The following is a 10,757-nucleotide window of genomic DNA, read 5'->3' as shown; positions in this document are numbered from 1 at the left end:
ACGCACACCTCGGTCCGGAGGTAGGGCCGAAGGCGGGTCTTTGGAGACGACGTCTTGAGAATCAGTTTTGTGGACGCTTTCGGGGCCGTTTCGAAATGCCAGTGGCCGATATCAGAACCATCTTCACCAGTGCTTCCGAATCCGCGATGCTTTCTTGCTTCAACGGGCTACGCTGTGCCTGCCACAGACTGCAGACTGTGCTGAAAGACACGTTTGTGCATAAGGATAGTGGTGTCCCAGCCCACATCCGCACCATCTTTGTATGAGCGTCCGATCTAGTTACATATGTGGACAAGCTGCTGTACTCCCCTCAATCTTGCATACTGCAATTGATGTCCTCTGGAACAGCCATTTGTCGATGCTGGAGAGCATATTGCGCAATCGCAGCGAGATTGAGGCGTTTCTTCACTCTCAAGACGATGAGGAGCACGTTGCATTGCTTGAGCAGCTCAGCCAGGGAGTTACGCGGGGTACGTCGTGGGACTATTTGCTAGCGCAGGTTTCGATCATGGGGGTGTTCAAGAGAGCAATTGACTTGCTGCGGAGTCGTGACCGCCCGACTTTGCATCTTGTCTCCTACCTTAAGCCCCAACCGCCCCAAATGCTTGATGATATTAAGTTTGCACGTGCGGCAATGAAGCACAATATGCGCGCGGTGATTGCTGAATTGAAAGCATACATATCGAACAAGTTTGTCCCCGATGTCATTCATGAGGTTGCGTACCTTTTGCATCCGCTTTCCAAGGTGGTGGTAGCCGACCAGGATGGCGTACGAGCAGCGACACTGGCGCATATGGGAATTTGGCTGCGGCATTTCCCAATCTGCTGCACCAAGAGACGGAGACCGGGCTGGATGAGGCGGTCATGGAAGGTGTGCGACTGCCATCTTTCATAACGTTTGCGCCACCGACAAGCACGGGAGATGGTGAGGGTGCGGTATATCGACCCGCCGCCGAATCTACGCAAGACATGCTCAAAAAGGAGCTGCAATGCTATTTGGGAGAGAAGCTGTCTACCAAAGAAATCCTGGAAAGCTGTCAGTTTCTGAACAATGAGAACAAGGACGCTTACGTGTACTTTGACATACTCGGTTACTGGAAGCAAGTTCCCACTGCTCGCAAAGCTTGCCTCGTTTGTTCTGGCTATCTCGGCAAGCAGCGCAGAATGCGAGCGCAGCTTCAGCACCACGCGCTTCATCAAGTCCGTGCGGCGCTCCGCGCTTTCCAGTGACTCCTTGGAAGGCAACGTCGTTCTTCGTGACAATCCGGACCTTCTCGAGAAGTACCTTGGTGAGATTGAAGAGTCCGACACCGAACCCGAACACGCAGATCAATAAACATTTGTGCTGTTCAAAGTTATTACCTAAACTCCATCGCAATGTCGCGAAAACTGCAATCTTTCTTTGAAGTTTCAGTGTTTGATTAAGCGAGGTTGACTTGCAGGTAATTCGCCGTCCCAGTGCTGACGGGTCGATTAAACAAGCCGTGAAAATCATCAAGTGGTGGCGTTGAATTAATTTGACATTTTTAGAATTTGAAGGGTCAGTGGGTCGGTGGGTAAGTTTGAGTTACCCATGGGTTGGGTCGTGGGTTACCCAAGGGCAGTTTTGGAGTAGTGGGTCGACCCATTCCGTGGGTTATCCACGACCCACCGACCCATACAGGGCCCTGCTCTCACTACGATCGGCAATGATGTGATTACCAGTCCAGGGAAGGGGCTAGCTTACAGACACAGGCTTTACTATTCCGATTAAATGATATGTATTGCTGGTGCAGGCGCCTTTACTGGATACGGTGCTGTTAATTGTTAGGCGCTGTTGCTGTGTTTTTTGGGGTGTTGTCTTTATTTTCTGGTATAATTTATTTCCAACCTCCTTTAATTTGAGCATAAAACTCAGGCTAAACTCAGTTGCTCGTGTGATTTTTGGTCGTGGTGCCTACTGATATTTTTTTCCTTAACCTCCTTTATTTTGTATTCATGTAGCATGCTGCACATTTGCTATACATTGTGCATTTTGACAAGTACATGTCGCTCCTGTCTGCCGACGAAGACACGCCGCGCTACTATAGCTTCAAAGATTTTCTTTCCGAGACAGAGGCAGCCAGTTTCTTTGAGCTGACGCATGCTGAGCAGGTGGTGAAAGTCACACACTACCTCGACTTTTTAGGCCAGCAAAAGAGCTATGCACTTTTTAAGACATCACCCAAGGCCTCCATCAGCTTTGCTAAGCTGCAGAGCGACTGTGGTACTACGCGTGATATATATAGCGCTGTAGTAAGCTTCGCACTGGACGCAAAATTATTAAAGAAATTATTGGAGGGACGGACGCGTAGTGGGTTTGGTGCTTTCGGAACTGAAGATGGCTTTTTATCCCAAAAGAGACTGAGTTTGGCAGTCGCTGCTTCCGTGGAAGAGATTGGCCACACGTACATTATCGAGCGCAACAAACATGAGGATGTCAGACCACCGGTTCTTAATAGTCGCAGCTTCTTTTTTTATTGGTGTCACGCGGAAAAGCAAAAGCTGATAGATATCAAGGAGAAGCTCACAGCCCGTAATTTGCCAGCAAACGAAAGGCGAATGTACTGGGAGCACATTACAATTGTTGTTGACCGGGCGATGTGCAATGATTGTATTAGTTTTGCAAAATGTCTCGCTCATTTCGAAATGGCATCCATTTCTATTGAAGATCCAGATGTTGCACGTATCTTTCCTCCAGCTCCCAACATGGCCGTCATCCATCTTCCAAAGTAGAAAACACCGCCAATTCTCGGGAATTGAAGTACTATTCAGTGAAGTGGACTGGTGCTGTTGTTGATCGTTTTGATCATCCTGATGTCGATTCCATCGACATAGGCGCTACACTCGAAGTGTATGTTTATATCACAATTAATTCTTAAGTCTTCTGGATGCGCAATTGACGACTTCAACCTGAACTCGTGCCACACGAAATAATGCCCAAAAATGTCGCTTTAAGGCCATTCGAATGGTATGAAAACCCGATTCTTAATGCTTAAGAGCGCACATCAGGCCACTTCCGCATCATTATACGCATTAATCCACTGAATCAAGACAATTTATATGAAAGCCTGTGGTAATGGTCATTTTGAATTTAAGACACATCATTCCTTTTCTATCAATCTCAGCACCTCGTTTCGGCATCTGCTACAGGTGGATTATGTTCTCCTCCGTCTTATGATCCAACAACGGCGATAGCTGAAGCTGCTAAGAACTATGGCTTGGACTGATGGTACACTCAGCATACGACGCCGACGTCCCTGAATTGCTTCGTAGAATTCGCCGAGCCTCATCTATATCGGATAGGAGTACGGCGGGGCTGATTGGGAGGAGCGGGAAGTATTTGTACCACACGTTTAACTTGACGGAGAGCGAGCCATGACTAAGCATCTGGCTCCGGGTGCATATGTAGTCTGCCTACTTGTGAATAAATTTGACCATCATGTTAGGATGCCACTTGCGTTCATCTATTGCCATTACGACTGGATGGATCACTGGACGTTGTTAAAAGCGTCAAGTGGTCGGCTAGGATGCTGATCTTTATCGTGTGCTTTACGCTGACCACACATGCTTTTGGAAAACCCAAAGTTACTCGCATTCTCGTCGAGAGCTTGCCAAGGCGAAAACAGCAGATGCAACAATACCGTAGAACAATGATTGACAGATAGACTACATTTCTCAGCTACGCCCTTCTTTATGTTTCAGGTGCGCCTGAAAAATTACAATCTCTGCATTTTGAAAGTCTTGGTGCAACTGTGATCGGTCAACTTGCTTGACATCAAACGCTGTTTCCAAATTCTTGAAAAACTTTTCCTCCGAGTTTTGTCGCCTTTTGTAGGCCAATAACACGAGTGTTTTCGGCCCAGCCATTTTTTGAAGTGTTCTCATCAATTCTTTAAAAGCTGAAGCGTACGGACACGCTACTATGTCAGCTCCAATGATCACGTCGTAAGGGGCGTGCATCGACACCAAGTGGTGCTCCAAGTCACCCCAGATATATTTCTCAACGGTGCATATATCTGCTGAAAGATTGTTCAGGTGAACATTATGTTGTGTGAGAGCCACTGAAGCTGAGTCCCCATCAGTAATCACGACACTCTTGGGCTCGAGGTGAGCAGCTACGACTCCAACGAGTCCCGGGCCGCATCCCAATTCAATGATGCGGTTCCCCTTTACCAAATCCGGATGATCCACAAGATATAACGATAATGCAATAGCTGCGTCATAAACTGAAGCCCCGTAGCCCAAAGTTGTGCCACCTCGTCCGTCGCTCTGCCATGCTTGATCTATGCGAATAGCCTTACCGGCAATCGGAAACCAACGGGTAGCGTCTTGCAGCGCATTATGAAAAGGATTATGGAACGAAAAGGGCACCAATGCGGACGCTGCAACTGGGCATGGCGCCTTTTGCTCCGAAGAGAAGTTGCCAGTGCCGTCCACTGTTGCCGCTGTATTCATTCGGGGATTAGTGAAAAAATTGAAATTGACAAAAGCTCCAGCAGTATATTTCATTGTGCAATTATTGCATTAAGACGCATTGATTAAATAAAGGCCAGATTAAGCTGGTCATCAAACGGTTTTAGCAATGGAGCCAGCAGATTCTTCTCATGCGGCGGCAGTGACTCGCGTAACTTGACCAACTCGTCGTATTTGGAACCCATCTTTTCGACAATTCTATTAAGTTTGTGTTGGGCTTCAGGACCACCACCTTCCGCCACCTTCGTCTTAAACGAAAGAAAGTGCCGCAACAGCTCGCATACGTCATGAAACTGGATGTAAACCTGTTTTTTAAACTCGTTTGGGATATACTCGGCAGCCAATGCGCCACTTGCTAAATTTGCAGCAGACGAGGCTGAAGCTGAGTCACTTGTTGAGTCTGAGCACGCAACGACTTCAGCAAGCACGTTAAAGCACAAATTTGAACTGGGGTAAGCCAGCTCTAAATGAAATGGAGCTCTGCATGTCGCTTGGAACTCCAGTGCTGCTTGAACAAGCGACATTTTGTCTGGCGTGTCAATATCAGCAGCAGTTCCCTTTTGAGCGTGTTGGAAGTAGCGCGACTCATCTTCCAGCGTGAGCGGGTTATACGGTCGCGACGGTTTATTTCGAAGATCGTCTAGCAACGTTGCGTCTCCCAGGTTGTCATGGAAGCCTGCACTCGGCTTTTTAGGTGAGAGCGACGATTGCTGGGCATTGTTTTTCTGTGCTTTTTGCTGTTGCAACTTTACTCCATGCGCGGGATCTAGCACATAAGCGCCATGTCTGTTAAATTTGGTAATGGTAATGCTGCCAGGGTCATCTTTTTTATTTTTATTGGTGCGTCTTTTAGCGTGATGTACTGCTGCATCTTCCTCAGTTGTCGTAAGATCAATCAATGGGTCCACAATACCACGTGGATCGATGCCCACATTCATAGCCTCTTGGTTCCCCTTTTCCTCATACTTTGAAAACATATCTTCATGCCCGGCTTTCCGATCTCGATGAAAATACTTTGATTTGAAAAAAGCTCCCCAAAATTCCGTCTCCGTCATCTTGTCTGGTACTTGTTCCTGGTACGCCATGTACACGGCCGGATATTGAGTGAAGATCTGGTGTATGACCTCTGCATTTAAGTTGTATTTAACAACATTGCCGCCTGAATCATTGTTCGCTGCCAAGTCTGTAAGTATTGCAGACGTTTTCGCTGTCTTCTGTCGTTTACTAGCCTCTCCAGCGATCAAATGGCGACGACTCGCCCAGAAATCTTCCTCCGAAATCAAACCATCATTTACCATTTCTGTGTGCTGTCGCTTCAGTGCTGGATTGGCAGCTAGCAGCGCTGCCCGCTGCTTGATTTCTGTGGGATTGCACAGCGCCGCGGAATTGGAGCGCAATCCGCTGGCTCCGTTTTCGCGCAACCGGCGAGCAATATAGTCTTTAGCCTGTTCGCGCACCGCAAAGGCATCTTCTAAATTACCAGAATGTGTGAAAAATTCTAGAACAAGCGTCGAGTTGTGTGCAAGTCGTAGACGGATCATAGCCTTAGGGCTCGTACGAGATGAAATCTGCTGGTCATGCACGTTGTTCCATAACACAACAATTGGTGGGTGGTGGCCTACCGAAGACTCAGAAGACACATCAGCTGTCCAGCGTAAGCCTTTGTGCGAGAACTCAGCGCATCCATCGCGCTTTTTGACGCGCACCAGTGCCACCAAGACTTCAGACATCTGAGATCTAAATTAGCTTGTCGATTGTATTTTACCCTCTTTTTATCAATTATATATGTTACTATAATTTATTTTCTGAAATAATGCGAACGACGCTCTCTTTATGGGTCCCGCTACTGCTCGTAATGAGCTGCGCTTGCGGAGAGGAAAAAAATCGCCGCCACACGAATAATTGGGCGGTAATCGTAAGAAAAACTTTTATAAAAACGTCAGATATACTTCGTGTAACGATTGTTGCAGGTAGACACTTCTCGCTTCTGGAGTAACTACCGACACATCGCCAATGCATTATCTCTGTACCATTCTGTTAAACGTCATGGGATCCCAGATAGTCAGGTGAATAAGAAAAGACTCAGCCCTTTTGTAGCATGTGACGGTGCGACTCCTTTATGTAGATCATTTTGATGCTGGCGGACCAAATGCCGTGCAATTCCCGAAACTGCTTTCCAGGACAAGTATTTAATAGTCGAACGCAAAAACTCAATCTGTGGGGTTACCTTATGCAAATTTTGGAAGCTACTTGCACCTGCTGATTAAATTTGGTTAAAATGCAGCTATGGAAAAAACGTCGAGGTAGACTATCGCGGCTCCGAGGTTTCGGTGGCCAACTTTATCACAGTTTTGACGGGTAAGTAAGTCAATTAATATTGGTGTAAGCAGCCTTGCTTATGCGATCAAGATCGTCCGACCAGGTCGTCATGAGCTTGGGACGCCCGCATCAAAGAAACTGGATACGGATGAGAATAGTAACATTTTTGTGAGAAAGTTTTATATTACCGGCGTTACAATCCCTTTTGCTCACATGGGTTCAATTGACAGCTATATATGTCTGGTCACGGCGGCGATGGGTTCTTGAAATTTCAGGTGCGTATGAAATCCTCAAAGTAAAGGACAACACGACGATGAGACCAGCAATTCTTAATACCATCACGTTTCTGACCAAGTTAGGATTTTGAAGAAATGTCAAGTCAGGATCTTGCCGACTCTATTCAAGAGATGCACGTAAAGAAGCGGTGAGTTAGTCATAAGCGTCAGCGATCAGTCAAACTAATTGCTCGGCGAGCGTGCACAGCTACAATGAAATTTTTTTTATGGTCGACACCTGCCAAGCAGAATCGCTGTCCAATGCGATCAAATCCCCAAAGGTGGTAACAATTGGTAGTTCAAAGACGGGTGAGAACTCATACGCCCACCACTCCGATTTCGAGGTAAAAATGCTGTTGACAACATGCATTAGTTACTGTCTTTCACCGTTTGAAATTCTTGTTCGGTGCAGCTGGGTCTTTCCGTCATTGATCGTTTTACATTTTCGACACTCGACTATCTGCAGCGCATGAAGGTTGGCAGTTCCATCCGCAACGAAACCCTTCGAGACCTTTTTAGCTTTTATGATCCAAAGATGCTTTACTCTACGCCTGAATATCGAGCCGACATTTTAGGCCGCTCTATCGCTGAGGTGCCCATTACGGACTTTCTCGGCTCGATACTTGACGTGTACCTGCACTTCGACGAGGAAGCCTATCCGATCAAGCCCACACTTGTCAGTTCTACTACTATTGACGCAAAGGCCAACGTCGCGGTAAAAACCGATGATGCTTATCTTGAACCCGACAAATGCGTCGGATTTTAAATTTAGAAGCGAATTTTTCGTTGGAGTAATCGCTGCTGTTTAGAGTCCAAAACGGCACAGCATTGTGCAATGCATTTCTTTTTATCAGACGCGTTTTCAAAAGCAAATGCTTAGCAAAAAGACGTAGGAAGAATAAATCAAATAGTACTATGAACTAATCTGAGATGAACCAATCCAGCAGCAAACAGTATCATCACTACTCGTGGTTGGTGAGGTGCGCACGTCGATATATCGAATTCGGGTGGTGCGGACTTGTTTCCTCTTCTTCCTCCGAGTCGGGACTAAATTTTTCTTCGGTAGGAAAGTGACTTCGCGTGAGAAGGCGAATGAATAAAACTACGACACCCAAAATCCAAATAGGCGACGTGCAGATGCTAAGCGCAATAAGCATCGGACACAAAAGCATAACAAACGGCACACACACCATGGCCGTTAAATGCCAAGCGATCCACGGGCGCATCTGGACATAGCGAACGATAAGTGAAGTACGGGCAAATGACGTGGAAAGGCAAACCTTAGAAAATAATACGGCTTCTTGGATTATTCTTGGCACCACCATCCCTACAACATGATCTACTGTGCATCTGCCAAATATGTTATCAAGAAGTTGTCGGACACTTCTCAACTGAAAAGAGCGGAGGCAACACTCACCGAATTTTGTGCACAGGCTGCATCACAAGCACGATCTTAGATTTGACCATCGTTACCAGCTGCATACCAGGGCGTTCATCGTACTCATCCCGTTCGTCGTAACCCTCATGCCTTTTTAGATGTAGCTTCATCAGCTGCGGTGTATACGGCGTGTTAAGTGGCGTCCAGTCGTTGCGCACTTTCTGTATCGAACAAACTATTTTATGCGTATCTCGCTTTTCAGGTTCGATTTAATGCTGGGACGTACAACAATGGGTTGCAAACCGACACCGTACTGCTTGCAATGCACAGATGGGGTCCACTCGGCCTCCAAACTCAACGGTGTAGCACTCTCTACACTGAGGCCGTCACTGCTTACCACGGATCCTGTTGAGCATGTGAATCACAATCTGTCAGAGTTCGATGTTGAAGCTGGTAGTGGCTGTGTTTCGCGCGCACCGCTGTAGACTGCAGCGGCCAGAGGCGAACGCGATATTTTTTTCTTCTTATCACCCATAAGTTAACAACAGATACGAGTACAGAAGTCACAGGCAGCGGAAGACAGGTACTTTGGCTTGTTGGCTTGAGCTTGAACTCGGCGAGTTACGTCCTCTGAGGAGCTTCGAATAGTCGCAGACGGGGCGGCAATGGAGATGGGCAATCTAGAGAGTAGAATACACAATATCATGTGTTCCACAACAAGGTTATGTGCACTGTACGACACGAGAAAAATATTTTTTCTTACAGGCCCATTTGTTTTTTTTAGCTTTAAGCCTATGCATATTAAAAATAATACTTAATATTAAAAGGTGTTTCAGGCTATGCGGTTTGAAGTTCACGGCGGAGAGAGGAGACAGAATGTAGGAAAAGCACAGAGCAGGAGCCCACCAACTCCTTCGTTACCTGCTCTTCGACGTCGATGGCGCTGGACCTGGGCAACGACCAATATGCTCTCGCATTGCTAGGAACTAATGGAAGTGACGATCAATACGAAGGTGGCAACTTGGCTTCTCGTCCGTACTCCAAAAGCTCAAACGGCGTGCGTATTGTGTTCTTGTTGGGATTCGCCGTGGCCTCGTTAACTCGTGCTATATTATGCATGGTATCATAGGTGGATAGTGAGCAGATGCGGTTAGAAATTGTGCGTCTGGAAAATATGCTGGCAAGTCGTATCGCGGCTCGTGCCAATCAGGACAAGTCCAACCTACCACTTGAGCGTACCAGCAAAATTGAGAAGTACGTGGAGGTCATGGAGCTTACTAAGTGCTTGCGTCGTCAGAAAGAGTTTTTGCTAAGCGAAAATCGCAAACGTCAACGCTTTGCGGAAAAGATCCAGCAGGCCATGCCGGTACGTGCAAAGGAAGGATGATACTTCTAGACCTGTGAGATGAAACTGACGGAGCCATGCGATTATTTTGTGTCTATAAGCCATCTACTGACAGCATTCAATTTATGAAAAATGTAAAATACCCGTCCGATGAGGAGCTAGAGAAGACGTCCCAAGAGGCATTTATGGAGATGATGGAGTATCAAGTAAGTGGAGAGGCCATCACATACATGGATTGGCAGACTAAGCGTGAATCCAAGTCTATGTATATGCATACTTTCTCCGAGAAGAGTTTTGTGGGAGGTGATATGGCTCGTGCTTTCAACGAGACTTGGGCGATGTTTCACGATGAAGCCAAGCAGGAGTTGCTGCACCGCCGAAGGAGCAAGTTTTGTGTACGTGGTATTTCAAAAAATTATTATGTGTTTTGATGTTGACATGCTATAACACTATCAGATTTTGAAGAAGCTAAATGAAAATATGTATTTGACGCGCAATATTCACCAATTTATTGGAGAAAGTTTTCCACGCCACGCAATGACTCTTGTGTGTCGGATTTCAATTGACCGAGATACGTTTGCTATCATTAGCAAGTCTGTCGTGCCACCTTCGAATGATGCTCAGCACCTTGTGTGGACGGATGAGTGCTTTATGTGGAAGTTTGTCAGGCGTACGTGCGGATTCGACTTATCTATCCGTGGCAAATACGGCAGCACTTCGGCAGTTGCTGGCAACCGCTTGCCTATGTTGGAGTCATACTTTCAGCTTGTAGACTGGGAGTCGCTTGTCATTCATCCAATATTCGACTTTTCGGTTGCATAATATTCTTAGGAGGTTGTAAGATGTAAAAAATGTTAAGAGACAAGAATTGCATGATAAATAACGTCGGAAACCCCACGTGTTGTCCAATAATGAGCTGTCAGTCACCAGATTTTACTATTGCTTT

The 10,757-nt window shown here is 46.5% G+C and overlaps 7 protein-coding genes across 7 annotated transcripts; 4 read left to right on the top strand and 3 right to left on the bottom strand.

The window, feature by feature from the left end:
* Window positions 1-358: 358 nt before the first annotated feature.
* On the top strand, window positions 359-1,230 carry PHALS_13749 (uncharacterized protein; the record flags this gene model as incomplete). The annotated part of the gene is made up of 2 exons (XM_024729561.1): window positions 359-690; window positions 756-1,230. The coding sequence occupies 2 exons, from the start codon at window positions 359-361 to the stop codon at window positions 1,228-1,230; spliced, it is 807 nt and encodes a 268-aa protein (XP_024579926.1).
* Window positions 1,231-2,025: 795 nt separating this feature from the next.
* Window positions 2,026-2,754, top strand: PHALS_13748 (uncharacterized protein; the record flags this gene model as incomplete). The annotated part of the gene is made up of 1 exon (XM_024729560.1): window positions 2,026-2,754. The coding sequence occupies one exon, from the start codon at window positions 2,026-2,028 to the stop codon at window positions 2,752-2,754; it is 729 nt and encodes a 242-aa protein (XP_024579925.1).
* A 942-nt stretch (window positions 2,755-3,696) lies between these two features.
* PHALS_13747 (Predicted methyltransferase) lies at window positions 3,697-4,476 on the bottom strand (the record flags this gene model as incomplete). The annotated part of the gene is made up of 1 exon (XM_024729559.1): window positions 3,697-4,476. The coding sequence occupies one exon, from the start codon at window positions 4,474-4,476 to the stop codon at window positions 3,697-3,699; it is 780 nt and encodes a 259-aa protein (XP_024579924.1).
* Window positions 4,477-4,559: 83 nt separating this feature from the next.
* On the bottom strand, window positions 4,560-6,224 carry PHALS_13746 (general transcription factor iih; the record flags this gene model as incomplete). The annotated part of the gene is made up of 1 exon (XM_024729557.1): window positions 4,560-6,224. One exon carries the CDS (start codon window positions 6,222-6,224, stop codon window positions 4,560-4,562), a length of 1,665 nt encoding a protein of 554 aa, XP_024579923.1.
* Window positions 6,225-6,307: 83 nt separating this feature from the next.
* On the top strand, window positions 6,308-7,854 carry PHALS_13745 (glycosylphosphatidylinositol-anchor transamidase; the record flags this gene model as incomplete). The annotated part of the gene is made up of 9 exons (XM_024729556.1): window positions 6,308-6,403; window positions 6,465-6,560; window positions 6,620-6,711; window positions 6,779-6,852; window positions 6,917-6,981; window positions 7,044-7,088; window positions 7,173-7,237; window positions 7,297-7,432; window positions 7,501-7,854. The coding sequence occupies 9 exons, from the start codon at window positions 6,308-6,310 to the stop codon at window positions 7,852-7,854; spliced, it is 1,023 nt and encodes a 340-aa protein (XP_024579922.1).
* A 196-nt stretch (window positions 7,855-8,050) lies between these two features.
* On the bottom strand, window positions 8,051-9,001 carry PHALS_13744 (uncharacterized protein; the record flags this gene model as incomplete). The annotated part of the gene is made up of 5 exons (XM_024729555.1): window positions 8,051-8,314; window positions 8,369-8,438; window positions 8,506-8,687; window positions 8,753-8,871; window positions 8,944-9,001. The coding sequence occupies 5 exons, from the start codon at window positions 8,999-9,001 to the stop codon at window positions 8,051-8,053; spliced, it is 693 nt and encodes a 230-aa protein (XP_024579921.1).
* Window positions 9,002-9,403: 402 nt separating this feature from the next.
* Window positions 9,404-10,633, top strand: PHALS_13743 (uncharacterized protein; the record flags this gene model as incomplete). Its single annotated transcript, XM_024729554.1, has 5 exons — window positions 9,404-9,523; window positions 9,596-9,832; window positions 9,913-10,017; window positions 10,072-10,206; window positions 10,268-10,633. 5 exons carry the CDS (start codon window positions 9,404-9,406, stop codon window positions 10,631-10,633), a joined length of 963 nt encoding a protein of 320 aa, XP_024579920.1.
* Between the last annotated feature and the right edge of the window lie 124 nt (window positions 10,634-10,757).

The sequence above is a fragment of the Plasmopara halstedii genome (assembly GCF_900000015.1).
Source record: "Plasmopara halstedii genome assembly, contig: Scaffold_672, whole genome shotgun sequence".
NCBI classification, from domain to species: Eukaryota; Oomycota; class Peronosporomycetes; order Peronosporales; family Peronosporaceae; genus Plasmopara; species Plasmopara halstedii.
Note: the sequence above shows the minus strand (reverse complement) of the source record. Positions and strands in the feature narration are given on the sequence as shown.